Source organism: Capra hircus, chromosome 18, assembly GCF_001704415.2.
Source record: "Capra hircus breed San Clemente chromosome 18, ASM170441v1, whole genome shotgun sequence".
Lineage (NCBI taxonomy): Eukaryota > Metazoa > Chordata > Mammalia > Artiodactyla > Bovidae > Capra > Capra hircus.
Genome location: NC_030825.1, coordinates 23,418,136 through 23,435,262, shown reverse-complemented (window position 1 = coordinate 23,435,262; position 17,127 = coordinate 23,418,136). Strand labels below are relative to the sequence as shown.

Here is a 17,127-nt window from a genome sequence, read left to right as displayed (position 1 = left end):
GGCAATTTGACAATGTAAGCTGAAAATCTTTACAAATGTTGACCCGACGATTCACCTTCCTTTAATTTACCCTATGGAAAATAGCAGATATTCGTGCAGAGATTTATGTGCAAGAATGGTCACTGAAGGATAATTTATAACAGCAGGACAAAAAAAATCCATATACTTGTAACAACATGGAAAAATATTCACAATATACTGGATGCAGATAAGTAAAAAAGACCAGAGTCCAAAACCAGAGGCCATAATATGCACAGTATGATCCCAATTTTTGTTTAAAATATCTCTTGTATAAATATGTATCATAAACTTTAGATAAAATTAGGATCATATACATATATAGTGCATATAACAGGCATAATAATAATATTTTAACAAATATGTAACAGTGAATCCTCTGAAGGGTTATGAGATATTTTTTCCTTGCTTGGTATTTTTCTATATATTGAAATTCTTCTAAAATAATAAATTACATAATCAGGAATAAACAGTACTTTAAAAAGGCTTCACCACCTTATATGCCACACATATTGTGGTCACACATTTACAGAATCACCTTTCATAAACTACATGTGGAAAATAATTTCATTAGCCTACAGTCACATCCACAGCAATAAACAGCTAATGCTTATAAACACAATACTTCTATATACCATCACTATTCTAAATGCTTTACATATATTAAACCACTTAATGCTCACAACTGTGATTATCCCCATTTTACAGATAAAGATTGAGGCTCAAGAAGATGAGATGACTTGCTCAAGACGGCTCCGCTATTAGAGAGAGCTAGAGGAAAAACAAGGCAGGCTGGCCGAAATCCATGCTCTTAACCAGGACAGGCTACTGTCTCTCTTGATAAACTATACTCTAAAGCAACAAGACTGACTTACAATATAATGCCAGAATATAAGCAATCAAATAAACACTATCCCCTTCAAAGTAGTCTCCATGGGAAGCTACACATATCCAAAGATGTGGTCACTGATCGTACATTTTTGGAAATCTTTCTTTTGACTGTCCCCAGGGGGCAGTAAACAAGTCTCCTGAAAGATGAGATTTCTTTCAAACAGCTGGGAATCATTCAGATGCAAGTCTTCAGGTGTGATTAAATTGCTTAATTCTGCTTTGGGTAACACAGCAAGAAAAATCAATGAGGCTGCTTTTGCTATGGTGCCCATAACTCCTATCTGCTCCTAGAAACTACATTCGCAAGTGGATTTTAACATTTACAATACTGCATTACTGTAATTATTTGTTCACATGCCTATCTTCAGACTGAGCTTTGCCCTTTCCTCCCTGGCAAAGACTGTGCCTTTTTCATCTTTGAATCCTCAGCCCCGGGTCGTCCTGGCACAAGAAAGTATGTTAAGGATTTCTGAATGAATTCGATGAATAATGCCACACAAATGCTTTGAGCAACAACAGTGTATTCAAATAAATAAAAATACTGCCAAGAGGGTATTTGAGTCTGTGCACAAATAAATACATGATGTACAAGAGACTACACTGAATTTTTTTTAATGCAAGTTTTAAAGAGTAATTCTTCAAATTCTGAATATTAAGGAAGACAGAACTCAGTTTTAACAGGTCTTCTTATAATAATATCTAGCTATAGTCATTTCTCACAAAACACAAGGGGAAGGGGTGGAGTAGATATGCTTCATTGTCTAAAAAGCAATCTACTGAACCAAGGGTGCAGAAATAACCATAAACTTTCTCACACAACGATGCCAAAACACATCTGCCATAGAGCAGACACCAGGATGCATCCTGCCTGTGAGTTCAATCGACAAAGCACAACCTGGTGCCTGAAATATAAACCAAAGAACCTTCCCTCCCTGCTACTTATTGACGTTCTGCTACCTGCAAATTCCTAATGTGTGCAAGATGGGCCTATTTTTATTTACAGCACAAACCACATACGGAATGTACAACAAGATGCTTAATAAATCCCGCAGAACATAAAACACCGGCATAATTCAGACAGCAAGACAGACACTCACTCCTTAATTAAGTGGCTGATGTTCTGTTTAAAACAAAAAGACAACCCTGGGCTAGAGCTAAGATTAAGCACTCCGTGTTCCGAGGGAAATGCCAGCCATTTCCAGGGCAGAGGCTTTAAATCATGAAAAATAAACCATCTGATCGCCTGTATTCAACAGTAAGTAGACAGTCGGGACACAGACTGACTTGGATTAACACATTTTCAGTTATAACGAGTAATTTTACAGAGGATTAGTATCTTGATGGGCTGATCAATACAGAGGCACCGCTGCTATTACAGATGAAAAGAAAATTGCCCCTCTGGTAATAAAGTGTGCGTGTCTTCGTTCCCCTTCATTTGCTGAGTCCATTACTGTAATGGTGCCAGCATTAACAGCTGGGGCAATTTAAGCAGCAGGGGTCTGATGAATTTAAAAGCTGGGCACCCTGGCTACTCATCCTTTCCTTTTGGGGGCTGCATATGCAATTCCTCTGCCTGGCTGCTTCCAACACCAGGATCAGGTTTTAGGGGAACGACAACGAAGACGTCCCAATTATTTGTCTCATTAATAGTGTTCCCAGCCAATCATGTGACCGACACAGAAATTGCTCACAGCATATTGGCTGCTGAGTCAGCGAAAAATGGCACACTATCTACCTAAATAACGAGGTTGGCGTGACAACAGGCTGGAGTCCGCGGAAACCATACTGTCTGCATTCGTTTGCCTGATGCTATTTTCAAGGGGGTAAAAAGGTAAGAAAAACGGGGTGAAAAGAAAAGCTGAATGTTCATGCTGAAAGAAAAAAAATATCAGCAAAATTTTCCATCTGTTTTCAAAAACTGGTTACCTGGAAAACAGTGAGATAAACGACTGCTGTACATGGAAAGAAAAAATCTGAATTAATGCAGCCTTGAGACTTTAATCATGCCCAATTCCGCAGAATGAGTTAAGGCTGCCACACCAGCCCATTTTATATTATTATTGAAGAAATTCTAGCCTTTGAGGCTCAGTCTCGAATGATCTGATCGCTAAATGAAGGCGCCAAAGGGCAGACTTAGGACTAATGCAAAAATCAGAGCTTTGAATTCTCTGATCACAAACAGTTATGAAGACACTCATACAACTGGCAACAAATCTACCCCTCAGACCGGACGCAAAAGAATCTGTTCCTTCAAACTAAGTCATCTACATGGTTTCTACTGGCTGCATGTGTGTGCTGAGCTCAACCCACTAGGCTCCTCTGTCCATGGGATTCCCCAGGCAGGAATACTGGAGAGGGTTGCCATTTCCTCCTCCAAGGGATCTTCCTGATCCAGGGATCAAACCCGAGTCTCTTGTGTCTCCTGCATTGGCAGGCCGATCCTTTAACATGGCGCCACCTGGGAAGCCCTTCTACCAGCTATAAAGGTCTCAGCCCAGACACTTATCCACAGGGCAGTTCTTTAACATAAAGGAAGGCACGCTGGCTTCACAAGCAGGTCATTTACAAAACTACAGGGTAAATATATGATGGGCATGGCATCAGGTCAGATGTTTGTACCAGAAACAAAAATGTAAGCCTACAGAGCACCTGGGTCTCCCCGGTGGCTCAGTGGTAAAGAATCCGCCTGCCAATGCAGGAGAAGCAGGGTATGCTGGTTCAATCCCTGGGTTGGGAAGATCCCCTGGAGAAGGGCATGGTAACCCACTCCAGTATTCTTGCCCGGACAACCCCATGGAGGGAGGAACCTGGCGGGCTACAGTCCATGGGAACACAAAGAATCAGACACGAAGCAACTGAGCCCACAGGCATAGGTGGTAGGGAAAGTAATTTGAAATCCACAGGTGTTGATACTTAACCATTTTCCATTATTTCCCTCAGGTTCTGGTTCCATCTCTCACTAGTGAAAGCCTAACAACCAATAACAGGCTATGCTCTTGGGAATTCATTCGTTCATTCGATAAACATTTATGGAATTGCTTACTATATGTCCAGCACCATGTTAAGTACTATGGATAGAACGGTGATAACAAAACTAAAAAGACATGGTGCCAAACTTTTGTTTTTTAAATAATTCACCATTTTTAAAATATTTTATATTTATTTACTACACTGGGTCTTAGTTGCTCCACACAGAAACTTTAGTTGCAACAATGCAAACTCTTAATTGGGACATATGGGGATCTAGCTTCCTGACCAGGGACTGACCCTAGTGTCAGAGTTCTAGCCCCTGGACCACCAGGGGAGTCCCTCAAACTTTCTTTAAGCTTTCTCGATGCATGCAGTCCAAATGCCAGAACCTGTATTGCTAAACTCAGCCGCTATAAATCCAATCAGCACCTAGGGAGATGATCATTCTTAAGGGTCACATGGAACATGTCTCAGACACTGGGCCTTGATCATTCACTCTTCATTCAAGAGACATTTATAAATTTCTTTTATGTGTAAGACTCTCCACCAAGTACACTGGAAAGATCGAAGGATGAATGAGACATCAGTGCTGTCTTCAAAGAAGCTAATGGTTGTTTAAAGTGTCAGAGCCTTTTTTTTCCAATGGCAAACTTAGTTTTCAAAACCAACATTAAGATCAAGAAGGTTAACAGGATGTGCCTCTGGGGGACGGGTGAGTTCCTGATAAGGGTGAAGGCTGAGCCCTCTTTTCCCCGTGTCCTTTGAATTCTGTACCATGAACATGTATTACTGATGGAAACCAATGGAGTTAATTTTTAAACGGCTGGGTCTGTGCAGGTTTTGTTTTGGGGATGATGAAATGTTCTAAATTTAACCACAGTGATGATTATACAACTCTGTGAATACACCAAAATCCACTGAATTGCATACTTTAAATGGGTGGATTATATGGTATGTTGAATTCTCTCTCAATAAAAGAAAAAATAAGGTTAAGAAACAGAATTGAATATACCTGAAACTATCACAACATTGTATTAATGTACCTCAATTTTTAAAAAAATCTGAAAATAAAAAAAATTAACAAGAACTCACTGTGATTCAATGGTTTAACTAGCTAATTTTCAAGGAAGGTATTTAAAGTGGTGTGGACACTTATGAGCAAAAAAACCTAACCCTTCTTCTACCTAGAGAAGGAGATCTAAACTATTAAATGATGATTAAAGAATGACCTAAGGGGCTTCCCAGGAGGCACTAGTGGTAAAGAACTCGCCTACCAATGCAGGAGACGTAAGAGACGCAGGTCCGATCCTGGGTCAGAACGACACCATGGAGGAGGGCATGGCAACCAATACCAGTGTTCTTGACTGGAGAATCCCATGGACGGAGAAGCCTGGCGGGCTACAGCTCATAAGGTTGCAAAGAGTCTGAAGTGACTCACACACACACAAAGACTGACCCATACTCTGGAAGACAGATCAAGCAAAAAATAATCTGGATTTGGGGGAAAAAACAGAGTAGAATCTGTCAGGTGAAGTTTTAATTTTTTAAGTCCCCTGGTCATTGGTCCACCACCAAAAATGTTCTACATTTAGTTTCCTAAATTACCTTCAGATAAACTGGTAAAACAGTCCAGGATGGCCCATGATGAAGGTAGGGACCAAAAGAACCTTCTCAGAACTTCACTAAGGGGCCAAACCGCAAAAAATAAAATAAACTGAGGTAGAATTAAAAAATGTGGGCTTTCCTTGGGACTCAGACGGTCGAGAATCTGCCTGCACTGCAGGTGACCCAGGTCCAATCCCTGGGTCAGGAAGAGCCCCTGGAGAAGAGAACGGCAACCTGCTTCAGTACTCTTGGAAAATCCCATGGACAGAGAAGGCTGGCGGGCTACGGTCCGTGGGCTCGCAAAAAGTCAGACATGACTGGGAGACTAACACTTCACTTCAAACATAAATAACTAACTTTTTAAACTGAGTTATTATATATTAACAGCTCATCAGGCCTTGTAACCTAAGGCTTATCTTAGATGATATTAAGACAATTATCACCAAAAATGGAAGACTTTTTTAATGATTTTTATTTGAAAAACAGCAGGCTTATCTATTCAGGATACATTCCTTCACTGATAAAAGTGTACATTTTTTTTCACCACTTGAGTCACTTTATTATGAATTAAACAGATCCAGAGTTCATGTCATCACCATGACTTGTCGCCACTGACGACGCTGGTCTTGATTACCAGGCTGGGGGAGTGACTGCCAGGTTTCTCCACTGTAAAGTTAAAACGTACATTCCTGAAACAAAATTATTACGTGTCTATTAAGTGTATAACTCAGTAATAAAGGTAAACTGTTTCTATGCTCAACAACTTAAAAAATGATGATCTCACCCAGGCCAGCATGAAGAACCTTGGCAGCTCACTTGGAGTTCAACACCCACATCTATTCATTCCAGAACTAAAGAACAGTTATCATATTTCTGAGCAACCTCTAACGGAGTCCTGGGCATGGAATACAGATCCACTCTTAAAGAAGTCTTAGGAAGGAATTCCATGACCCCCGCATGCATGCTCAGTCAGGTCCGCTTCTTTATGACCACATGGACTGTAGCCCACCATGTTCCTCTCTCCTGTCCCTAGACCAGCTTAAACAGATCTTCCTGGGGAAGAGATTCCATGATGCCCCTACCACAGTAGATGCTCCCTGCTACCACGTCCCATTCCCAAGGTAAAACACACCACTCTACTGCTGGTACTTGCTTAATTACGTATTTTCCTTAGAAAAGAAGCCAGTCCTACAGGACCAAACCTGCCATACCTTGCTTGGCACTTAACCAGGTCCCTCAATTGAACCAAGGAACCCAGAAAACAGTTTATATTCTTAATTCTTCCAAGGGCAGCATATTACTAGCACCATTTGGGATGAATGGGAAGGACAGTGGAACCCCTAACTGACAAAATCTGCCGGATTAAGAGGTAGTTGGTAGATAGATGTCCCCGCTCCCCACCTCCGGCACACAGGGCAGACGCTCAAAGACAAAAACTGCAGGACAACCGAAAGAACAGGCTGGGCCCTGCCCAGACAGAAGAGAAGAGACCACATATTTCTCATTCCCGAAGTGAGGAGGCCTCCCTGACTACACATGCAAAGAAAGGCATCTTAGAGGTCAAAAGGGGAGAGATGCTAAGGGGTGCTAACTACCCATAGGCCTCTTCGGTAGAATCCATCTTGCCCAAGAGATGTGCAGGCACACACAGGAGGATCCTCCTGAGATAAATAGAAAATACAGACTCAGAACCAGGCAAAGCAAGATGACTGGTCAAAGGAAACCGGGAAGAAATGTCCCATAAAAGTGATTCAAACCACCATGGGGGTGTGACTCTCTCTCTCGGCCTGCCTATTTGTCTATCCACAGGTACTGTACTCTTCTTCCTTCTAATAAACACTTCACTTGTGTCACTACTTTCCGTCTTGTGAATTCTCTCTGCAAAGCCAAAGAGCCACGGCCATGCCACTGACCATGAGGCAGGTGGCTAGGATTTGGTGCTGCCACCACTGCCACCCAACCCCAATCTCTGGTCAGGAACCAGAGCCCCACTTCAGGCTGCTGCAGGCCAAGGCCAGAGCTCAATTAGACACTCAGTGTAACTTCACAGGATGAATGTTCTGAATATAAGCTAAAATAGCTACTGGGATCAGACAGGTGGTAATGATGATGACAATAATAACAGCAACACGATGTGCCAGGCGCTCCACCTGTATCTTAGTTCGTCCTCAGGACAATCATCAATAGCGTAGTGGGAAAGGATGCGTCTGACGACGCAGGAGACGTGGGCTCGACCCCTGGGTCAGGAAGATCACCTGGACAGGGAAATGGCAACCCACTCCAGTATTCTTGACTGGAAAACTTCAATGAACGGAAGAGCCTGGCGGGCTACAGTCCCCTGGGATCACGAAGAGCTGGACACGGCTGAGCCACTGAGCACTCACCACAGTTTCACAGATGAGGAGACAGAGGTACAGAGAAGCTAAGTTACTTAAAGCACGTGATGGAGCAGGATTCCATTCTGGGATTCCCCTCTAAAGTCTCACACTCTAAACCACTGTGACAGAAAGTGAAAGTGTTAGTCACTCACTTGTGTCTGATTCTTTGCTAACCCATGAACTGCAGCCCACCAGGCTCCTCTGCCCATTGGATTCTCCAGACAAGAATACTGGAGTAGGTTGCCATTCCCTTCTCCAGGGGATCTTCCCAACCCAGGGATTGAACCCAGTCTCCCACACTGCAGGTGGATTCTTTACTGTCTGAACCACCAGGGAAGCCTGTACTGTGACTAAATGGGCAAAGGTGGGATGTGGCAGAAGGGAAAGTATATTCTCATCTAAAGCGGCAGCCACTGTTCAGCTCTAGTTAGTGAAATGCAAGCCCAGTGTGGCCAGACAGTCTAGTTTTTCAATAAAGTCTGCCATCCAGACTTTCATGTGAAATCTCTTGGATGGAAAGTAATTCAGAAACTTTCAAACACAGTTCATTTGGGTCAAAAAGAACAATTTTATAGGCAGGATGAATATGTAAGCTGTAAATCTGTGATCTCCCATCTTTCCTCAAAAATATACAAGCCAAGAAATGCATATTCTTAATCTAAGCCAGCATACCAGGGTTCCCTGGCATGCTGCAGTCCATGGGGTCGCAGAGTCGGACACTACTGAGCTACTAAACAACTGAATCTAATCATAAGGAAATATCAGATACATAAGAATGCAGAGACATTCTACAAAACAAATAGCCTGTACTCATCACAAGGGTCACTGCCTTACTCATCATAAATGTCAATATCTTAAAAGACAAAGAAAGGGTGAGGAAGCAATTTAAAGGAGATTAAAGGAGACCAGATTAAAGAATATTAAAAGAGACCAGAAATATAACAATTAAAGGTAACATACAACCCTGGTTTAAAACCTGAACCAGGTAAACAAAAATGCTATAAAAGATACTATTAGGACAATTAGCAAAATTTAAATATGGACTTTGGGCTAAATAAGAGTTATTTTATCAGTTAACTTTTCTGAAATTGACAATCAGCTGTGTCTATATACAAGAAAGCATCTTAGGAAATACATGCTGAAGTATTCAGGGGTAAAGAGGATTGATGTCATCAATTTACTCTGTAATGGTTCATAAAAAAAAAAATAATAGTTCCTGTATTTATATATAGGGAAAGAGAGAGAGAGCGCTGTAAAGTAAATGTAACAAGATGGGAGCAAACCTGGACGATAAGGCTGTGAGGGCTCTTTGTTCTACTCCTGCAGCTCTTCTATAAATTTTAAATCATTTCAAAATAATAAATTCTATCATCTGGGGAAAAAAAAAAACACAAAAATATGGGGGCAGCTTTATATCAGCAAAAGGTTCTTGGGGCAACCCTCAATCAAAGCCATACTTACTGGGTCCCTGGCACTATGGCCAAACCTAATCATGAAAGGGCAACCTATTCTAGTTTTCTTGCCTGAAAAACCCCATGAACAGAGAAGCGGGCTACAGTCCATGACATCGCAAAGAGTGGGACACAACTGAGCAACTGAGCACGACTCTAACTCAGCTTCTCAAGTACTAAGCTGAACTACCCTGCTGCATGCCTTATTTTAACAATTCATTTTAAAAATTCATGAATATACTTTGGCACCCTCTTCTGTTGTTAACACAAATTAAACAGATGCCATCATAAAAAGCTATTTACTCCAAACTTTTTATTCACCCTCCAGACATGGGAACTATACAAAAGTCTATGACATAAGCAATCACAAGAAGAAAATGTAATCTATTTCAGAGAGAAAAGGAAAACCGAAAGCAATTACCCATGATGGGAATAAAAAGTTTAAAAAGCAAACAAGAAATCTTTGTGACCTTAGGATAGGCAAAGACTTCATAGATATGACACAAAAAGCAAGAATCATAAAAAGAAATATCGATAAATCGGATCTTTATCAAAATTAACAATTTTGCTCTTCAAAAGACCATTACATAAAGAGAGACAGTATTCACAATACATATCTCTAGACTGATATCTAGAAAATACAAATAACTCATAACACTTAATATTAAGAACACAAACCAACCAAAAAAAAAAAAAGAGCACAAGATGTGAACAGATACTTCACCAAAGAAGATTTATACCTGCTCAACCTACGCAAGAAGCAGCTTCACATCACTGGACATCAGAAAAAGGAAATGTAACACTGCTCTGAGATGCCACTTCACACCTGCTTTCATAAAGATAGTGACAAGTGTTGACGAGGATGTTAAGAACTATAACCTTCAAACAGGAATATTAAATGATGTATCCACATTTGAAAGCACCATGTCTTAGACCATTTAGGCTGCTGTAACAAAATCCCATAGACTGGGTGGCTTATCTACAGCAGAAATTTATTGTTCATGGTCTGAAGGCTGGAAGTCCAAGATCTGGAAGCCAGCATGGTCTGGTTCTTGTAAAGGCCCTCTTCCAGTTTCAGACACCCAACTTAATCATGTATCCTCACATGGCAAACGGGGCAAGGGAGATCTCTCAGGCCTCTTGTAGAAGGGGACACTAATTCCATTCCTAACCACCTAATCATCTCCAAAAGGCCCTACCTCCTACCTTGGGGGTTAGAATTCAAAAAGAGAATCTGGGGGGAACACAAGCATTCAGACCTTAACAAACAGTACAGCCAGTTTCTTAAAATGTTAAACAGATTTACCATATGACCCTGCAATTCCACTCCTAGATCTCTATCTAAGAGAAATGAAAACATAGGTATACATAAAAAGTAGAACACAGATGTTCACAGCAGCATTATTTGTAACAGCCAAATAGTGGAGACAACCCAAACATCCATCAACAGGGGAAGGGATTAAGACACTAGAGTACTACATTATTCAGTAACAAAGAGGAACAAAGTACTCATACATGTTACAAGATGGAAAAAGCTTTTCAAAGAGATATTAATTCTCATTAGTCATCACTAAAATGCAACTTAAAACCACAATGAGACACCACCACACACCCACTGCTGCTGCTGCTGCTGCTGCTGCTGCTAAGTCGCTTCAGTCGTGTCTGACTCTGTGCGACCCCATAGACAGCAGCCCACCAGGCTCCGCCGTCCCTGGGATTCTCCAGGCAAGAACACTGGAGTGGGTTGTCATTTCCTTCTCCGACACACCCACTAGAAGGCCTAAAATTTAAACAACAGACAAATACCACGTATTGGTGAAGATAGGAAGCAACCAGAGCTTTCATACTCAGCTGATGGAAATGTCAAATGGTGCAGCAGGTTTGAATAGCACGCCCAAAAAGATATGTCCAAGTCTTAACCACTGGTGCCGAGAAAGCAATGGCACCCCACTCCAGTACTCTTGCCTGGAAAATCCCATGGATGGAGGAGCCTGGTGGGCTGCAGTCCATGGGGTTGCTAAGAGTCGGAAACAGCTAAAGAGACTTAGCATAGCATAACCACTGGTGCCTGTAAATGTGACCTTATTTGGGAAAAGGGTCTTTGCATATGGAATTAAGTTAAGGACCTTGAGGATCAAGAAATTAAGATCATCCTGGATTTAGGGGAGGCCCTCACTGCAATGACTGGTGTCCTTACAAGGGAAAAGACACAGAGAAATGAGACAAAAACACAAAGAAGGCAGTCACGGGGAAGACTAGAACAGAGATTGGAGTTACACAGCCCAAGCCAAGGAATGCCTAGAGTCACCAGAAGCTGGAAGACTCAAGGAAGGATTCTCCCACAGAGCAGAGCCAACAGGGGTACTATGGACCCCTTGATTTCAGACATATCTCTAGAACAATGAGAGAATACATTTTTGTTGTGTTTAGACAGCAAGGCTGTAATTTCCCTGAAGTTCTAGTGGTTAAGACTTTGCCTTCCAACGTAGAAGGTGTGGGTTCGACCCCTGGTTGGGGAGCTAAAATCCTCTATCCCCTGTGGCAAAGAAAGAAAAAAACCAAGAAACATAAAATAGATGCAGTATTGTAGCAAATACAATAAAGACTTTAAAAGTGGTACAAGTTAAAAAAAAAAAGGAACCTTTTTTTTTTTTTTTAAGGGACATTGTGGTAACTTGTGCCAGTAGTCCTGAGAAGCTAATACAAATGGGAGAATCACTTTGGAAAACTGTTGAGCTGTTTTTTATAAGATTAAACACAGAACTACCATAGGACTCACCAAGTGGACTCCTGGTGTTCCTCCAAAAGAAATGAAAACGCAGACTTACACATGAATGGCCGGAGCCACTTCCTTCATAATAGTCTCAGAAACAATCCAAATGTTCAGCAACTCACGAATGAATAAACAAATGCGTCAGAGCCGCACGGTACACAGTCAGCAATAAAATGGAACAAGCTATTGATACAGGCCTTCCCTGGTGGCTCGGAGGTAAAGAACCCACCCACCAAGCAGGAGACACAGGTTCAATCCCTGGGTCATGAAGATCCCCTAGAGAAGGAAATGGCAACTCACTCCAGCATTCTTGCCTGAAGAATCCCATGGACAGAGTTCCATGGACTGCGGGCTCAGTACATAGGGTCACAAAGAGCTGGACATGACTTAGCGACTAAACACACAGTAGAGATACAGGCAAAGACATGAATAAATCTCAAAAACCATGCTGGTTAAAAGCAGACGGACTCAATAATACACAGAGTATATGTCCATCTATATGCAATTCTAGAAAACACAGACTTCATCTACAGTGATAGAAAACCTATTAGTGGTTGCTTGGGAGCCAAGGTAGGGGAAGAGACTGACTGCAAATCAGCAAGAGGAAATTATTGGAAGGGATCGAAATGTTCTCTGTATCAACTGTGGTGGTAGTTTCACAGGTGTAAACATCTGTCAAAACTCATCAAATTGTGCACTATAAATGGGTGCTATTTACAGTATGGAAAGTACACCTCAATAAAGCGGATTAGAAAAAAAGAAAATAATTTATGATTAAATGAACATTTTCTATTTAAGATTTAAAACTTGCTTTCCTATACTTTGCTCTAACCAGTAATATTTCTCAAATAACTTCTAAATAAAGATCAAAGAAATTTTTAAAAGTAAACAGGCAGACAACTTGCTCTATCATTTCAACATGTTTTACGAGCAGAAAATGGAAAAAAGCTTTGGAATGAGAAGACCTTGCTCTGGGCCCTAGTTTCACAAAGCAACCAGGTGACCTTGGGCAAGTTTTAACTTCTACAAGCCTTGGTTTCAACATCCATCAGATGTCAACAACACTAAGCTATCTTAGAGGCAACTGTTAGAGTTTTAAAAGAATAAAAGCTCCTCTGAACAAGGATTCAATCTTAGCCAAAATCAGAATCCCAGGGTCTGGCAAATGTGCTGTGCTTAGTCGCTCAGTCATGTCCGACTCTTTGGGACACTATGGACTGTAGCCGCCAGGGTCTTTGTCCATGAGGATTCTCCAGGCAAGAATACGGGAATGGGTTGCCATGCCCTCCTCCAGGGGATCTTCCCAACCCAGGGATCAAACCCAGGTCTCCTGCATTGCAGGTGGATTCTTTAGTCACCAGGGAAGCCCAAGAATACTGGGGGAGGTAGACTATCTCTTCTGCAGGGGAACTTCCCAACCCAAGAATCGAACCAGGGTCTCCTGCATTCCAAGGGGATTCCTTGCCAGCTGAGCTACCCGGGAAGCCCGTCAGGCAAATAATAGGTACTAAATAAGTCTTTACAAAAGAAACGAGTAACTTTCAGTGTAAACCCAAAAGGTAAGAAAGACATCATGCACAATACCATTGTGTGACATTTGTTTCTTTGAACTACTGTAGATGAATGCAGAAGGATCTTTCTCCTTTGCACCTATCTTTACAGGCTTCCCTGGTGGCTCAGTGGTAAAGAATCTGCCAGCCAATGCAGGAGATGCTGGTTGCATCCCTGGGTCAGGAAGATCCCCTGGAGAAGGAAATGACAGCCCATTCCAGTATTCTTACCTGAGAAATTCCATGGACAGAGGAGCCTGGTGGGCTACAGTCCATGGGGTCACAAGAAGTCAAACATGACTTAGTGACTAAACAACAATTCATCTTTATATACTGCCTTATCACATACAGGTTCAAGCATGAAAACTTCAGGACTCTAAAGAAACTTTGCTATAACTCAGGTCACGGTGGTGGTGGTGCTGGTGGTGGTTTAGTCACTCAGTCCTGTCTGACTCTTTGTGACCCCATGGACTGCAACCCACCAGGCTCCTATGTCCATGGGACTTCCCAGGCGAGAACACTGGAGTGGGTTGCCATTTCCTTCTCCAAGGGATCTTCCCAATCCAGGAATCAAACCCACATCTCCTGCACTGCAGGCAGATTCTTTACCACTGAGCCACCAGCAAAGCCCTAACTCAGGTTATATTATATAAATATAAATATATATGTATATATATATATACACACATACACATGGAAGTCGCTCAGTCGTGTCCGACTCTTTGCGACCCCATGGACTGTAGCCTACCATGCTCCTCTGTCCATCGGATTTTCCAGGCAAGAGTACTGGAGTGGGTTGCCATTTCCTTCTCCAGAGGATCTTCCCAACCCAGAGATTGAACCTGGGTCTCCCGTATTGTAGGCAGACACTTTACCATCTGAGCCACTAGGGAAGTCCTAACCCAGGTTATAATACAGTATGTTTTATATCTTCAATCCATAGAGGTACTGCCCTAAGACAAAGTAAAGTGAGTTCACTTGAGGACTCCAAATTCTGACAGCATAAACAGCGTCTGGTTCATTTACCAATGGCTCTCACTTCCAATAATTGCCTAATATAGAATGAGCAACAAGCAGCATGTATAAAGGCCCTGAATATTCACTGGAAGGACTGATACTGAAGCTTAACCTCCAATACTTTGGCCACCTGATGCAAACAGCCAACTCATTGGAAAAGACCCTGATGGTGGGAAAGGCTGAAGTCAGGAGGAGAAGGGACAGAAGACAGAGGACAAGATGGCTGGATAGCATCATTGATTCAATGGACATGAATTTGAGCAAACTCCGGGAGACGGTGAAGGACGGGGAAGTCTGGAGTGCTACTGTCCACAGGATCACAGAGTTGGGCATGACTTAGTGACTGAACAACAACAACAACCAAAAAAAAACCTGTAACCAGATAAAGCAGGGGAAATAGGGACTTCTAAGAAGGCCAATGTGGTTGATGGGCAGGGAGCAGAGAGGGGTCACATCCATTGAGGCTGTGGATGATGCAAGTAGAGTTTACACTGTGCAAAACATCATAGGTCATGTGAAGTTTCCTTTTTATCCGAAGAGCAACAGAAAGCCATGAAAGATTTTGTTTGTTTGTTTTTGGCCATGCCAACCAGCTTGCAGGATCTTAGTTCCCCACTGGGAATCAAACTCAAGACATTTCAGGAGCCCCACTGGACCACCAAGGAATCCCATGAAAGATGTTTAAACAGTTGGTTGACAGAGGAGTTAAGAAGGAAAGGACCATGATTGCATTTGCATTTTGAAAAGCTCACACACTACAGTGTGAAGAAGTGTCTTTTGTGGAAGTGGGGACAAAAGGGGACCAAGGAGCGATTGGATGCAGAAGTGAATATAGACCAATAAGGAGATCACTGGAACAGTCCACTGAAGAGATAATGGTAGTGGTAGCCCGGTCCAAGGTGGTGAAGATGGAAAAAAGTAAAGAGATTATCAATATTTTTAGACAAATTGATAGGACTTGATTTGGGGAATGAGAGAAACACTCAATTCTTCTGAGCCTCAAGTCTTCATTTGTAAAACCGGACTCTTGATAGTCCATCTGTATAATATCTATCTTGCAATCTGCTGTGATAAGAATATGAAACAATATAAATATTATGGAACCGCAGCGTCTGATGCGTAATAAATGCTAAAAAAAGAAAATTCCATAACAATTATTATTGTCATCCCTTGGAACAACTGCTACAGCATGAACCCCCCAAAGTAGAAAACGGTATCGTAGTTAAAACGCCACATCCGCTGTGCGGAAGACACAGAACACAGATAACTGTTTCAAATACATACATCTGATCGCACAGATTATCTCACCTCACCCGATCTCAATCCACAGAAATCATTACCGAAGAGGAAAGCACAACTGATATGATCATAAGCATCTAACAGTCCGGTAAACTGAGGCACAAGGGTAGCTACAAACCTAACTAAGGAATGAAGTGCAGAAGCAGAACAAGGAAACAGGTGTCTTAATTCTCATGTCAGTCGATCCACTAGGACTAGGCCTGCATCCCGAGCAGCACGTATTCAAAGCCCCCAAAGTCTCTGGCTCCCTTGCTGACAAGGCCTTGTAACCCCTTCGCTTAAGACCGTGGGTCCGCTTGCCATCCAACCAAGCCCTTCCGGTTCCCAGACCCCAGCTACAAGTGCGCGAAAGATCCCAGACTCGGGTGAGCCCAAAATACCTTAGCTTCGCGCTCTCGTTCCTCGGCCGTCGGGGTCCGCTTCATGCTGCCGATATAGCCGCCTTCGCCACTACTAACCGCGTAGATTCCTAGCCCTGGACCCCGCCTCCTCCATGTAGTTCTCTCGGCGTCCTGCTCCCGCCTGGCGCCATTCTCCCTCGGAAAGGAGAGAACTACCACTCCCAGGGTGCACCGCGGTAAGGCCGAAATGCGCCTCGGGGTTGGAAGCTGGAGAATTTCCCAGGTTCGACAGCTGGGCAAGCGTAGTCTGCTGCTCAGCGAGCTGGCCGGCGAGGGCCCGAAAAGAACTACAATTCCCAGAAGGCAACGGTACCTGCCATGATTTCCCGTGCTCCTCTCGGCCGGCCGCCTCACAAGCCGTCGGCGCTATAGCAACGGTAGCTAGCGGCTGGGAGAGAGTGGCGGTGAGTACACCCGGGAAGTAGAGGGGTGCAGGTAGCCGACCCTCTACCTCTAGCACGGGCCGGGGTCGTGGGGTCTGCTCTACCTCCTGGAGAAGGCCTTGGCGTTCTGCTCACGTGAAGAGCAGACCAGCACGAGACACCTCACCTACTCAGGCCTGAATCACAACCCGCCCATTATCCCGACTCCCAGCATCTGTTTGAAATTTTCTATCCCAGCCCTGAACCTTAGTTGATGAGGGGTGAGGCTAAGTACAGTGCTTATCCAAGTCCTTCTTCAGGCGAAAGGTCACCTGCAAGTAGTTCGCTCGTTGCCTCAGTAGATATGAATTTGAGCAAACGGGGAAATAGTGGAGGACAGGGTAGCATGCAG

At 42.9% G+C, this 17,127-nt stretch overlaps 2 protein-coding genes across 4 annotated transcripts in view; one reads left to right on the top strand and one right to left on the bottom strand.

The window, feature by feature from the left end:
* FTO (fat mass and obesity associated) overlaps nt 1–16,411 on the bottom strand; it is a 426,360-nt gene extending 409,949 nt beyond the window's left edge. The window contains 1 exon segment of the mRNA NM_001319276.1: nt 16,333–16,411. Within this exon segment, the coding sequence (NP_001306205.1) occupies nt 16,333–16,377 (45 nt within the window). The 5' untranslated portion in view covers nt 16,378–16,411.
* RPGRIP1L (RPGRIP1 like) overlaps nt 16,639–17,127 on the top strand; it is a 100,552-nt gene continuing 100,063 nt past the window's right edge. For all 3 annotated transcript variants that reach the window (XM_013971052.2, XM_013971050.2, XM_005691981.3), the window contains exon 1: nt 16,639–16,757. The gene's annotated coding sequence lies outside the window, so the exon portion shown is untranslated. The remainder of the gene's footprint in view (nt 16,758–17,127) is intronic.